The sequence below is a fragment of the Macrotis lagotis genome, chromosome X (assembly GCF_037893015.1).
Source record: "Macrotis lagotis isolate mMagLag1 chromosome X, bilby.v1.9.chrom.fasta, whole genome shotgun sequence".
Classification (NCBI taxonomy): Eukaryota; Metazoa; Chordata; class Mammalia; order Peramelemorphia; family Peramelidae; genus Macrotis; species Macrotis lagotis.
In genome coordinates this window covers 64,360,915-64,376,642 of record NC_133666.1, presented here as the reverse complement: position 1 = coordinate 64,376,642, position 15,728 = coordinate 64,360,915, and the positions used below count along the sequence as shown (strand labels likewise).

The 15,728-nt window shown below is 39.3% G+C and overlaps 1 protein-coding gene across 4 annotated transcripts in view; it reads right to left on the bottom strand.

Moving 5' to 3' along the window:
* Positions 1 to 15,728, bottom strand: part of DIAPH2 (diaphanous related formin 2) — an 857,560-nt gene that overhangs the window by 508,289 nt on the left and 333,543 nt on the right. For all 4 annotated transcript variants that reach the window (XM_074205516.1, XM_074205517.1, XM_074205518.1 and 1 more), the window contains one exon: positions 521 to 619. In XM_074205516.1, coding sequence (XP_074061617.1) covers positions 521 to 619 — 99 coding nt within the window. The remainder of the gene's footprint in view (positions 1 to 520; positions 620 to 15,728) is intronic.

Genomic DNA, 15,728 nt, shown 5'->3' with positions numbered 1-15,728 from the left:
AAAGACAGCACCAATGACACGTTTGCTCTTGCGAATTGTGGATGGGCTGGTTCCAAAGATTAGGTTTCAAAGAAGAGCCTACATTGTGAACACAGAATCCACTGTGTGTATAGAAAAAAACCCCAGAAAGTTGGGCATCTATGCAGTGGGATCACCTACATGTGTCTTAGAGAAAGAGAACAGAATTTAAAGGCAGTAGAACTGAGACAAATACTGCACAACGAAGGCAGGAAAGGTAAGTTCCTAAAGGCATCTTTTAGGATCATTTAACATGTGTAAGAATTTTTTCACAAATTAGCTATTATTATAGATGATTTTTAATGATCTTAAAGAAAACCCCTTCTCCATGGAAAGTTACAGACTAAAATAAGTTGGAAGACAAGAATATTCAAGGAAACTAACAAAATAGGTTAAAGCTGATAATTGGCAGTTTAATGAAGTTATGAATTCAGTTTTCTTTAAAGCATTTAGTAAAAATGGGGAGGGGAGAGAAGAGGAACCAAAAGAATGATTTACATACAGAGATTCTGAGCAGTTTTTCCATCCAAAATTCTCAATTCTTTAACTTTCTTCTTGGGAGCAACCTTCTTTTCTTCTGTGACGTCGATGTTCTTTTTAACTGACAAAAAAATAGGAAAATATATAATCACAACATTAGAGAAAGTCATATTAAATACATTAACAAAGTTCATTCAGAAATCAATAAATGTATTTATTCCATTAGTTCAAGGAGAAACTGAAAAACATAGACCTGTTTAGGAGTTTCAGGTGCAAATTAAAGGCCAGCACTTAGCAAAACTGATAAGCAAAGGAGAATCAAAATCAATCATTGCTTCTTACTTAATGTGTAGCATTAATTATCTCTACCATTACCAACAATATAACTGCGATTAATATACAGGGAAGTCAGACTAATCTGGATGGACAAGAAGGTCAATGAATATTTCTTTTAATATGTTCTCTAATCTATATAGGTGACTCGTTCAGTATTATTATCTTGAAGAAAAAACAATAAAATTAACTGCTAAGAATTTGCTAATTCAATCCTCCTGGGCTTACTTGTAATACTACTGCAGACTTATTTGTCATGAGCACATTACTGGCATCACTGTGTATATGCATAAAGATCTGAAAATTTTCCCTCCAGTAAGAAGGGAATGAATTGGGATCAAGCGGACCTGGATTCAAATTCCACGTTTAACATTTAAAAGCTGGGTTCTGAAAGGCAAATCATTGGAATTCTGAGTTTCTATTTTCTCATTTGCACACCAAAGATAACTTTAATCTGCCCTATCCAACTCAGAAGTTGGGTAGAAGCTCAAATGAGACAATTGAGGTTAGGAAAGTTAAAGAGCTACATAAAAAGTCACCTCAGATCATCACTGTTATTTGCTTTGGCCACCCCTCTTGTCAGAGGAAGCAGAAGATTCGTTTGAGTCCTAGTGGCCCTCCCCTGAACTAAGCCCAACTTGACTGTCAAGCTTTGGCTTCCCCCCCCAGCACTCAAACAAGTCCACCTGCTAAAGTGTAAGAAGAGGCCCCCTACAGCAGTAAAAGGGAGATCACAGAACTGAGAGAGCAAGAGTTTTCGACAAGAAACCAAACAATATTATTCATTTCAAGATAAAAATACCTTTCAATATAAACTTGATAATTTCGGAAATAAAGAGCTCAACTATATTCCTGTCTTTGAACAGAAATATTTTGGTAGTGAAAGGAAAAAAAAACAATGCCTTACTGACTTCAGAGAAGTCAGTTTTGTTTTGTTTTTTAATGGGGGCCAGGGGAAAGAGTACAGATTTATTCTTTTTTTATGTTCTAAAGAATACTTCAAAAAGGACTCCCTCTCCCATTGAAGATCTCAGTTGCTCCTGCGGCATATTTCTCCAGTCTAACCAACCACTCCTTCGAGGTCTTCATCACATACATGCCAAAGTGTTTTCCTCAAGAACAGATCTGACCATGTTGTTTCCTACTCAAGAAACTGCAGTGGCTCCTAAACCTGTCTAGAGTCAAATATCAAGTCTTCGGTTTGATCTCAAACTCTTCCTGAACTTCCCTGTCTTTTTCTACTTTACTCCTTTCCATATACTCTATTAACCAGTTATATAGATCTACTTGCTCTTCCTCAAATATCACACTTCATCTCCTATCTCCAGAGCTTTGCACTGGTTGCCCCCATGCCTGAAAAGCTCTCCCTTCAAATCGCTGCTTCTCAGTTTCCCTGTCTTTTTTTCAAAAATAAGCACAATACTATTGTTCTGCAAGACATCATGAACCGGCAGATTTCAGAAAAGTCTGCATAGACTTACATGAAACTGATGTTGAGTGAAGTGAGTAGAACCAGGATGACACTGTACACTTTAATGACAACATTATGTGATGATTAACTATGATGGCCTTAGCTCTCCTCAGAAGTACAATGATTAAAGGCAATTTTAAAGGACATATGATGGAAAATACCATCCACATCCAGAGAAGGAAATATGGAGTCTGAATGCAGACCAAATCACACTGTTTTCTATCTGAAAAATCTGTTTTATGTTTTTTCCCCTCTTGTGGTTTATGGTTCCCTTTTGTTCCGATTCTTCTTTTACAATGTGACTAATATGAAATATGTTCAACACAGTTATATCTATAACCTATATCAGACTGCTCATTGTCAAGGGGGGTAGAGGAAAGGGAGGGAGAGGGAAAATGTGAAACCCAATATCTTTTTATTTTTAGGTTTTTGCAAGGCAAATGGGGTTAAGTGGCTTGCCCAAGGCCACACAGCTAGGTAATTATTAAATGTCTGAGACCGGATTTGAACCCAGGTACTCCTGACTCCAGGGCTGGTGCCCCATCCAGTGCACCACCTAGCCACCCCAGAAAGCTAAAATCTTATAAGAAAATAAATATTGAAAATTATCTTTCAATGCAAATGGAATAATTAATTACATTTTGGAAAACAGTAGGTTCAAATTCTACCTTCTGAAGGATGCTTTTCCTGATCACTCTTTCCCTTAGTGCCTTCTCTGACTGCTTACTATATCTTCTATCAAGGTATTTACATATTGTCTCCCAATTAGAGTCCTTTGAGTGCAAGGAATATTTTAGTTGAAGGAATGCAAACTTAGTTCAAATTTTGAAATTACAACTGAGAATGAGAAGTCAGAGAGTGAGATACAGGCTGAAAACAACTCAAGAGGTCAGTGAAGTGACTGACCTTTTACGATAGCCATAAATCATTTAATGCAGTGGCTACTGTTTTTGGAAATAGTATTTGTGATTTCTAAATGCTTTCCTGGGAAGTCACCACACCACCTCACAGTTTAGAGACTTTCTGATGATTAGCACTGAGACATCACACTTCTCCCTGTAGTAGTAAAACTGATAAGTTAAAAATTTCTAGGTTCCACAGTGACCACAAATTTCTACAATTTGAGTTGTTTATGCTTTCATATGTTTCTCCAATAAAAACAAAAATAATTTTAGATTCAAACCAATTTGGAAATTACGTGAAATATTTAGATAGGAATGACCAGCTTTTTTTTTTATCATCTCAGCACAGACAACATGACAATCCTTTTTCCTCATTGAGATAACTAAACTACAAATACTCTAAATCAAGAGTTGCCAACATTTGAGCTCTTTTGGGTGGCATCACCCTACAAAACCTTGTGAAGGGTCACATGTAGAATTTAATATTTATAGCTACAACACAACCCATATCACCAATGAGTATAATACTAAAGTGGAATAATGCCACATGAATGGATTTTGAGGGTAGCATACAGCTCTCAGACTGTAGGTTGGATTTACCTGTTCTGAATGATGATTACATACTGAGGTGATGCTTTTCTTTTCTTCCTTCCTTTCTTTTATTTCTTTCCCAGATCTCTGATTTCATTGAGGTAAAAAACTCCCAGGGAGGCAACTCTATTTGCAATGGATATTTGCAGCTTAAAGTCTTAGAGTTGTCTGGTCACCAAGAGGTTAAGTGACTTGTTAATAGTCACAGAACCAAAATGTATTAAAAGTAGGACAAGGCTGCAGGTATTGGGACTCTAAGGACTTGGAATTTATCCTGTACTCTTTATTTCAACAAATGCTGCTCCCAAAAGCTTGATATACAGGAAAGCTTCATAACTACAAGAGATGTACAAAACTGCAGCAACCTACCTCCCAGAATACAGTCCCCCCTCCATTGAGATTCTAGAATAAACCAAAGGTCATTTGGAGAGCAGATAATAGAGGAATTCTTGAGGACTACATAGTATCTGCAGTCCCTTCCAGTTCTTAGATTCTTTAATTTTGTGATCTGGGTTTGCCCTTTGGAAAATCACTCAGTCTCACATAGCATGTCTGGCCATTAGACTAAACTAGTAGTACTCAAACTTTTGCTTCTCAGGATTCCTTTACAATCTTAAAATGACTGAAAGCCTCTGAGAGCTTTCATCAATATTTACTCTATTCAAAATTAAAACATCTTAGTATTATCATAGAAACAGTTTTGAGTTCAAAGAAAAGGATGACAGGGACCCCTCTGGATTAGGTGATCATGAGGTGATGATGAGGTCCCCTCCAAAACTAAATTATAAGATCTTATAAGCAAATGCATGTAGCCCATTAAGTTAATCAATTTCATGTAAAAATTTAAGTGAAGAAATCAATTAGTATATTGAAGATCCATTCTATTGTGACTGAAGCTGATGTCCTAATCTTTTTAATATTTTTAATTGTTAGTCATTCATGTGACAAGCACTTGTTAAGCTGTTACTGTGTACTAGGAATTGTGCTATGCTATCAAAATACAAACAAAGGGGGTGGCTAGGTGGCATAGTGGATAAAGCACCGGCTCTGGAGTCAGGAGTACCTGGGTTCAAGTCCGGTCTCTGACATTTAATGATTACCTAGCTGTGTGGCCTTGGGCAAGCCACTTAACCCCATCTGCCTTACAAAAACCTAAAAAACCCCAAACAAAAATACAAACAAAGGCCAAAACATTTCCTGTCCCAGCCAAGGCATCACACATTCCACTGGGGGAAGACAGTGAGTCAAAAATTTGGTACATTTTGGTACTCAAAGTGGAATGAAAAATCTCAGAACTAAAATCATTATCAGCAGGGGAGACTATTACTATTATTCAGCTTGTAAATAAATTTAAAATACTGATAATTACTTTTCCACAATATGTAACTGAATTCTGATATTTCTGCACAGCTCAAATATATCTGCTCAGAGGATTCTCTACATCATGAGAAATAGTAATCTAAAGGTTGAGAAATCTAGTATACTTGTGAAATATCAATTTCCTATAGATAAGCAATGGAAGCATATGTATGTATGTGTGTGCATACAAGACTATAAAGTAATTTAAAATACTGATGAGTATTTTTCAACATTATAACTGAATTCTGATGTTTTTTCACCATAACATGAATCTACAAAAGGTATCTATCTGTTCAGAGAAATCTCTTAACATGAGAAAAAGTAATAAAAAGATAGAGTCCAGTATACCAATGAAATATCAATTACTTCTAGATACAGATATAGAAATGTATGTATCCACAAACATGGCTGTTAAAGAGAAAAAGGTCACCACTTCTTCATGTACAGAAAATAGTCATCACTGAAAGAGATTATTCTCATGCATATATAACTTGTTCCATTATAAAAGCAAGGGGGTACATATAGACATATTCCAAAAAATTACTGTCTATTTGTGTCAGGGATATTCAAAAAACAATTTTTGAAATGGCAACTATCCCCAAAGTTTGTAGTAGGAATAGACCTCAGAGGGTCATTTAATCCAAACCACCCCTTAAGTCAAATCTTCTCAACAACCAACCCGGCAAAACAACCTTCAGCCTGTGCTTCCTGATCTCCAGTGAGAGGTGGCTAGCTGCTTCCCAAGATTCCCCCTTTTCTACTTTCAGGTGCTTCTAATTCTTAGTAAGTGAAGTGATTTAGTGGATATAGTGGTGATGGACTTAGAATCACAAAGAAACTGACTTCAAATCCATCCTCAGACACTTCTGAACTGTGTGGCCCAGGCAAGTCACCCTGTTTGCCTCAGTTTCCTCATTTGGAAAAGGAGCTGGAGAAAGAAATGGCAAACCACTCCAGAACCTTTGCCAATAAAACCCTGAATTGGGATTGTATGGGATCATAAAGAGAACCACACAAAATTCTTAAGACCTTTTCCCAAAAAACTAAATTTGTCTCTTAGCTTGATTCTTAATGCATTGATCCTAGTTTTACCCTCAGGGACTCAGAAGAACAAATCCAATCCTCCTTCCATATCGATACCTGAAAAATGTCTTTCATCCTCCACCCCTGACTCTCATCTGTTCTCTTCTCTCAGCAAAGACAGAGAGCCCTTTCTGTGGTTCAAATTTTAGAACACAATAGACACAGTCCAAAATATATGACTAGGGTAAGCAGAGAAATTATGCTAGCAGTTCAAGTAAATAGCCAGTTCCTACAATGATCCTGTTGAAGGTGTTTCTCCCCCTCACCCCCACCCCATTAACTGGTATTTATAATTACCTTTTGTACTGCAGTATTAGAAAAATCCTGGAACCAGAGAGAGCAGAGAACTCCAGCTCTCAGACCATGCCCCAATTCCCTTATTGTTAAAGTTTATTTAGCCAGATAGGTTTAATCTGGCTTGCCAGGACCAGGAAGAGCCAAGGATCAGTCCAGAATACCAACCAGTCTGGCAAAATCGGGTAGCATCCAAGGTTTTCTTTGCAATTGTTCTTGAGTTTATTTTGTGAAGAGTAACATCTTTGTTTACCAAAGCTTGGGGGGAAAAAAAGCTGATGCCAAGAGGCAGGAAGAAATGGTTTTTCACTAGAACCAGCCCTGATATGGGCTGCTCCAGCTGGGGAATTTGGACTTTCTCTATTGCCTCCAGCTGTGTGCTAACTAAGGCAGCCTCCAGAAAGGGAGATTCATTGTGACACCCACGTGGTACCTTAAGTAATCGAGATGACATTACCACCGGTGTTCCAGAAGTTTAAAGCAGATTCAAACAAGACTAAGGCTCCTAATGGCAGGAATCACACACAAATAGCTGATAATGAGACCCTAATTAAGGAACAAACCTTACTGGTTGGAGTTTCTAAAAGCCCACCCCAAACCAGGGAGCACATGTTCCTCGGAAAGGAACATCTGCATGACTAATAGATTTGTACACCTGTTCATTAAGCCAATTACTAAAGACAGCTAAATGTCACCAGAACACTGGGTTTAACAGCACGGTGCCTTTTTAAAATATATTTTAGGAGGGTGCTCAGGTCTCAACAGCACAGGTGGCATTGTGCAAAGGTCAAAGATGAGCCTCTTCAAAGTTCAGGGACTGACTTGTTTGTGGCTTTCTTTGAGAACAAGGAAGCAAACTAAAATTCAAGTAGCTCCTTGGAATCCTGAAAATGGGTCAGGCAGGTGGCCTAGTTCAGACAAGTAAGTGGCTGGATGTGACTGTTCAAGGTTCTTCCTATGAAGCTTTTAATAACTTCTCATCTCTGGTTCTTCATTGACCATTGAATTTCCTTGGGGCAGTCAGGTGGTGCGGTAGATAAAGCACTGGCTCTGGAGTCAGAAGGACCTGAATTTAAATATGACCTCAGACACTTAATAACTGCCTAGCAGTGTGACCTTGGGCAAGTACTTAACCCAGTGTTTTAAATAAACTTAAAAAAAATTGAATTTCCTTCTCAGCAGATAGGGATCAGAATGATTTGAAGGAAATACCTTTAAAGACCATCAATGAGATCACAAATCCCTTGGAATGGCTGGCTATTTGCAAGCAAGCATATGGTTTTCTTGGTTGGAGGGAAAGGTAGTGGGTGAACTTACCATATAGATTTCACCAAGTATAATTCCATGAGCCTTCCCAATTCTGGCCATGAATCACAACCCCCAAATCCCAGAAGGTTATACAAACCCTCAAACTAAGATTATGAATGAAGAAAATGCATTGGAACATAAGAATACCACAAATTTGTACCACCAACCTAACACAATATGTTTGTCTTCAATTTCCTGAAGATCTTAGTTCAATTTCTCACCTCTAAATTATTTGCTGTGTTTTTTCTTCAACTGCCAACAATCACATTCATAAGGCACCTGAGGCAACAGTCCTTTTGCTAAGCAAGAAAGGACAGTAAACAAAGTGACAGAGAACCAGAGTTCCAGAAGGGAACTCAACAGGTGCCTCATGAAGGTCCATTACTAAAGCATCCAAGACAGATGGTTCAGAGGAGGAAGATGCCAACATGCCCCATGAAGCCCTAACCCAGTCTTTCATCACCCTTGCAGTCAGAGTCCTTTCTGATGCCTAAGCAAATGGTCCTTTTTGGCATCTCCTCTTCCTCATCCTCTGGAGAAAAGATCAGCTATTTACCATGTCTCTTTCTATAGCAAAAGAAGGGAAATGGTCCAGTAAGGAAAAATTTGGGAATCAAATAAAACTAATAAGCATCTGATGTCTAATAGAGCACAACACAGGGAACTAAGACAGATATGTGACACCAAAAGCTATTTCCCAATGACTAAGTGATCAAAGAATAAAAACTTAAAATAAGTTCTTAAAATAAGAATAACAAACTATTAATAGACATATGGAAGACTGGGTGACATTACTAATAATTAAAGACAATTTTTGATAAAAAAAACCCCAAAAAAACTTCAGTGTTTCATATCACATCAAGCCAACTAACCAAAATGATGAAATGAGTGAATCATCAATTATAGGGGGGCTACAGAAAGACATATACACTCTTAGAGGATTTCTACATTGAACCACCCAACATTGAAAGCACTTTTAAATTATGCTACAGAAAAGGACCTTTAAATGTTCCTATAACTTGAACATTTTTGGCCCAGAGATTTTACTGCTAAGCTCCAATATTAATATTAATGCTAGCTAGTATGTCCTCATTTCCTACTATGTGACAAACAGTGTGGTAAGGGCTTTGCAAATATTGTCGCATTTCATCCTCATCACAATCTTGAGAGCTTGGTGCAATCGTTATTCCCATTTTACAGAGGAGAAGCCAGAGGTTGTGACTTCCCCAGAGTTCTACCATTAATAAATATCTGAAACTGGATTTGACCTCTGGTCTCCCTGACTTCGAGCCCAGTGCCCTATATTCACTGTACCACCTTGCTGCCTCCTACAAAAAAGGGACAGAAAAAGAAAGGCCCACATCCACCAACATACTGATGACAGCACTTTGGGAGTAGCAGTGAGGTGGAAATAAAAGGGAGACTCACTGAGTGGGGAACAGGCTCAGAAGCTGCAGTACTCAAAGATAATACAGTGCTAATACAATGTAAGAGAACATGAATATCAGTAGTACAGAATGGGCCAGGAAGATGTATATGCACTGATAGAAAGTGAAGCAAGTGGGACTATAGCAATAATATAATGAGGAAGGAAGGAAGGGAAGAAGGAGGGAAGGGAGGGAGGGAGGAAGGAGGGGAGGGAGGGAGGAAGGAAAGGAGGGAGGAAGGAAGGAGGAAGGAAGGAAGGAAGGAAGGAAGGAAGGAAGGAAGGAAGGGAGGGAGGGAGGGAGGGAGAGAGAAATGAGATAAGAAGGGAGAGAGGATTTATTATGGGCTAAATGCTTTGCTCAGCACATTATGAAGATGACTTCATTTGAGTCTCACAACAAAGTTGAGAGGCATGTCCCATTCTCAATTTACAGATGAAGAAGCCAAGGCAGAAAGAAGCTGACTTGTCCAGGTACATATAATGAGTAAGTTTCTGCAGCCCTATTTGAACTCAGGTCTTCCTGAATTCAGACTCCACATTCTCCCCACTCTGCATTTAGCTGCCTCTGGTGACAACAATCCAAAGTGAATAATCTAATAATGAAAATACACAAGCTTGCAGTTGAAGGGACATGTGAATGTACTTCTCAGCAGAAGTGAAACAGCATTCATTGATTGTTGGATTTTTATTAATGTATTGGTTAGTTTCACTAAATTCTTTATTTTTGTGCTTTCTAAAAAGGATGGAGCTCTGAGTGAGAGAGGTGGCAGGCTATATGGGGCAAAGATATAAAAATAAGAGATCAATAAAACATGTTTAGAAATTAAATGATTTTTCACTAACTTTTGGAGAGAATAGCATCAACTGGGTGATAAGATTGCAAAGCAAGTACAAGAGGTTGAGAAGTGAGACAAAAGGAAGCAGAGGCAACTTTTCCCATTTTAATAATGGTAACTGGATGGGCCAGGATGTAAGGGAGACAGAGAGAAAATATGACACTGTGGGAGCAATATATAAGAGGAGATAGAGAGAGATGGGATCTTGGGGACATAGAGTGTACTCAAGTTGGCCCAGGCAAGGAGAAGGGCCAATTCTTTAAGGAGAAAAAGGGGAAAACCACACAAAATTTGGAGACTTTGAATAGGGGATAAGCAATCAATCACCCAGCATTGATTACTTATTTTGGGTGAGATACTCTGCCAAGGACTGACAACAAAAACACAAACATGAAAGTCTCAACTTCTGAAAAGCATCTGTTCCTTCATTCTTCTTATATCATTGTATATATATATATATATATATATATATATATATATATATGTAAATACAAGATCAATCAAAGGTCAACTATTTGGAAGAAGATAAAAACAGGAGGGAAGCCAGAGATTGGGAAAAATGTAATGAAGAAGATGGAGCAGACTCTTGCTACAAGGCAGAGGGAAAGCATGGGGGGCAACTAAAGCAGGAAGGCAGTAGAGGGCCACTCAGAAAAGAAATCAAATCAGTTTGAGGGGACTACAGAGTGTGGGAAGGGAACCAGGTTGGGGTTAGATTGTGAAGGAATATGCATGTTACACAAGTCACTAAAGGTTACTGAGTAGGGGACCTGACACTGCCAGAGGCCTCTCCTTTCTCAATCAAGTATCCAGCTGAAAGGTGGAGGGGGTGAGGACGGACTGGAGGAGAGGAAGAGTAGATCACCCTCTCTAGTGGACCTGGCACTCTACCCTGAACACCTCAGAATTTAATCGGGGCTTCCCTGGACAGAAGATCATTTTGTGTTTTCCCATTCTTTCCTGAGTCCCTGTGGGCAAATAATTCATTACCTAATAGCTTGTAATGACCTTCTCTCAGTTAGCTGGGCTGTTCCTTAGAAAGAAAATTCTGCCATTAAGATCCCATTCTCAGTAACAGAGAACAGATTTTTAAAATTAATTTTAAGTGATTTAACAGAGCATATGTTTAATCATTTAAGTGAGATTAACTGGGCATTGTCCATATGTATAGATGTGTTCCTTTTTTCTCTTTTTTGAGATAAAAGAAAATTAGCAAGGCTTTTAGACTAACTTTAATGATGACATGTGTTCCAAAGAGCTAGTTTAAAGTAGAACACTCAATTCCAGAGCAAGGGCTACCTGAAATGTATAGTTGTTTGGAAATCAGCTTCTCCAAGAATCATTACTGTTTGTTATTAAATGCAGAGAAATCGACATGATAAGAAGGTATGATCTGTGGGCAAGAAGAGGGTTAATAATGCTGGCTGGACATTGGGGAGGGGGGTGGTATGGAACTAGCTCCATGCCTAGAGAGTTCTAGAGTAGTGGAGTGGGCACTTGAACCTGCAAAAGGTGGAAGAGGTGACATGAGGCAGAGTCACATGGTTCAACAGAGTTCAATTATTCCAGATGTCTCTGCAGAGGGTCTGAACTGGGATTTCAGAAACGAACTAGAAGAGTTGCTGCCCTAAGACCAAAAAAAACTCCATAGAAATCCTCTAACTAGAGAGCAGCCAAGTTTGTCTTCTGTGTCTACAAAGCTGGAAGTGGATCAGATTCATTTTTTAAAATATTTATTTATTTATTTATTTTGTGGCCATTGTGTCCATGGTATACAATGATCTAAGTTGAATATGATAAGAGAGAAATTACATCCTTAAGGGAAAAAAAGAAAGTATAAGAGATAGCAAAATTACATAATAAGATAATGGGATTTTTAGATTAAAGGTAATAGTCTTTGGTCTTTGTTTAAACTCCACAATTCTTTCTATGGATACAGATGGTATTCTCCATCACAGACATCCCAAAATTGTTCCTGATCGTTGCACTGATGGAATGAGCAAGTCCATCAAAGTTGATCATCATTCCCATGTTGCTGTTAGGGTGTACAATGTTCTTCTGGTTCTGCTCATCTCGCTCAGCATCAGTTCATACAAATCCTTCCAGGCTTCACTGAATTCCCATCCCTCCTGGTTTCTAATAGAACAATAGTGTTCCATGACATGCCTATACCGCAGTTTGTTAAGTAATTCCCCAATTGATGGACATTCACTCAATTTCCAATTCTTTGCCACCACAGACGGGGCTGCTATGAATATTTTTGTACAAGTGATGATTTTAGAGTGGATCAGATTCTTACAGGAAACTATGATGACTGTTAACTCTGAAGAACTGAAGCTGAAGATGAGGAATGATGGAGATAAAGGGATGATGGTTTTAATGCAGCTCCAGTGAAAGAACTAGGGAAAAACCTTAATAGAGAAAAGACAAAGATTAAGCATAGAAGGAAGAACAAAAGGATGTAGAAAGGATGAAGATGGAAAATCTTTGGAGAGGAAATTCTTTCCTTTAAACTTATTGCCTATTCAAGCCTCAAAGTACGATCAAGTAAAGAGAAGCTGGGATGATAATGTCTTTAAGAAATGTGCTAGACTTCTCGCCAAGATGGCGGAGAGAAGACAGGCACAGTTCTAAAGTCTCCTGATCTCTTCCCCATCTATCACATGAAACAAACCTCTTAAAAGAAAGCCGAACCAGGAAACCCAGAAAGAAAAGCCAGGAGAGGAAGATCTACCTCAGGATTTGTCTCCCGCAGCAGCCTTGGCTGAGTACCAGCAGGTGAGTCTGGGCTCCAAGGGAGACGCAGCCTGGGATCAGCCAGATTAACAGCTGAATTGGAACCGGGAGTCTAAGGGCCTGAGAGCCGGACCTGCTGGATCAGCAGTGGGGCTGGACAAAAGGGGCTTGGGTCAGCGGGGAAGAAGAGGTGCTGGTGTTGGGCTGTCCCCCTGGAGCTCAGGGACCAGGCTGGGGTAAGAGATCTGGTGCAGGAGAACGACAGACACCATCCCTAGGCTTCTGGGGTCTGAGAAACTCTGAGGGCACGCCTCCATTGCACAGAGGCCTCTCCTCAAATAAAGGCAAATTACTTCTGCCTCAGGCCCAGGTGTGTGAGCAGAAGAACCAGCCCAGCTGAGGAAAGACCTCAGGCCAGGGTAAAGCCCACCATTGATTGAAGGCAAAAGAATTCAATAGTTCCAATTCCTGCCTTCCAGCAAAGGGCCTCCCAACCAAGGTTAGAGACACCACAGAGAGGGCAACCAGCACCTCCTACTGGACAGCCAGAGAAATTGCACTTAGTATAGCCTTCAGCTGTCTCAAGCCCAGGTGAACCAGCCCCCCCCCCCCCAATTCAAGCACATAGCATAATGAAGACGGGTCAGCTGAAAGGTGGATCCATAGAAAAATTCCTGGAAGGGGAAGACCCCAACTCAGAGAGACCTGGAACCTCTGAGGAGAATACAATCTGGTCTCCAGCACACAAGGCCTTCCTTGAAGAAATGAGGAAGGAGCTTAAAAATTTGGGAGAGACAATTAATACCTTAGAAAGTACAATTGGACAAACACAAAAGGAGAATAAATCTCTCAGATCATCAATTGGACAATTACAAAATGAGAATAATTCTCTCAGACTCTCAAATGAGCAAATGCAAAAAGAAATTAATTCTCTCAAAACCTCAATTGGTCAAATGGAAAGCTCTTTCAAAAGTAGAATTGACCAACTGGAAAAGGAGTTGCAAAAGGTTAATGAAGAAAACTCCTCCCACCAAAAAATAATGGAGTCTGCAGAAACTAATGACTCCATGAGACAGCAAGAGTCAGTTAAACAAAATCAAAAAATAGAAAAAAAAATAGAAGCAAATGTAAAATACCTCATCAACAAAACCACTGACCTCGAGAATAGATTAAGGAGGGGCAACCTGAAAATTACAGGACTTCCTGAAAACACTGAAGAGAATAAAAGCCTGGACTTAATATTACAGGATCTAGTGATGGAAAACTGCCCTGATATCATGGAATCGGAGGGCAAAGTAGTTATTGAAAGAGTACATCGATCCCCACCAGAAAAAGATCCTAAAATGAAAACACCAAGGAATGTTCTGGCCAAACTGCCAAACTATCAGATAAAAGAGAAAATCCTCCAAGCAACCAGAAAGAAATAATTTAAATATCAAGGAGCAACAGTAAGGATCACGCAGGACCTTGCTGCATCAACTTTAAGGGATTGAAGGGCCTGGAACGAGATATTTCGAAGAGCACAGGAGCTTGGAATGCAGCCAAGAATCTACTTTCCTGCAAAGCCGAGCCTTCTCTTCCAGGGAAAAAGATGGACATTTAACGAAATGGAAGAATTCCAAAAATTTCTGATGAAAAGACCAGAGCTAAACAGAAAATCTGGACATCAAACAGGAGGTTCAAGAGACACATGAAAAAGTAAAAAAGGGGGGGGGGGCAGTAAAAGGAAAAAAATGCAATCCAGTAAGTTGAAACTGACTATATCCCAGCATGGGGGGGGGGGGGGAACTCCCATAAATCCTGAGAAATGTAACTCTAACAGAGAGAATATACCTAGCCAGAAATGATGGACATCCATGTCCTATCCATGAGACTGCTAGCTAGTGGGATGTAACTGGCTTTAACCCCACTTGGGAGAAAGACTCTAATAACCCTCAGGAATTTTGACTCTATTCAATATAATATACTGAACTAGAAGGGACAGACACTCAGAATTTTCTATGACCTAGATATAATGATCTAAAAAAATACACTACCTCCCTAAAAAGGGGGACAGGAAAGAGACTTGAGGAAGGAGGGGATTGAATGGGACAAATCTCATTATACTAAGAGTTACCAAAAAACCTATGGTAATAGAGGGGAAGAAGGGAGCAGAGGAGAAACACCTGAATCTTCTTCTCATCAGACTTGGCTAAAAGTCAACCTACACATACTCAGTTAACTTATGAAACATCTAACCTTTCAAGTATTAAAAGGGGAAAAGGGGAGGGAGGACGGAGAAAGGGAAGGGGAGTGGGGGAAATAAGGGGAAATAACCAAAGGAAGGGAAGGGAAGAGGGAAAGGGGAAAGAAAGGGGAGGGTGTGATACAAGAGGGCAAACACACTGAAGGGGGTGGTATTCAAAAACAAAATACTGGGGAATATGGATAAAAGGGCGGGAAGGGGGAAAATACAAACAGAGGGAAGAAAGCACAGAGGGCAATAAAGAATTAGTAATCATAACCTTGAATGTGAATGGGATGAACTCTCGCTTAAAACTTAAGCAAATAGCAGAGTTGATTAAAAACCAGTATCCTACAATATGCTGCTTACAAGAAACCCATTTGAAGCAGAGAGATACATATAGAGTAAAGGTAAAAGGTTGGAGCAAAATATATTTTGCCTCAGCTGAAGTAAAAAAAGCAGGGCGTAGCAATCCTTATCTCAGAGAAAGCAGAAACAAAAATAGATAGCATTTAAAGAGATAAAGAAGGAAACTTTATCCTCCTAAAAGGTACCATAGACAATAAAATCATTTCAATATTGAATATATATGCACCCAGTGGGACAGCACCCAAATTCTTAGAGGAGAAACTGAAAGAATTACAGGAAGACATAGAGAGCAAAA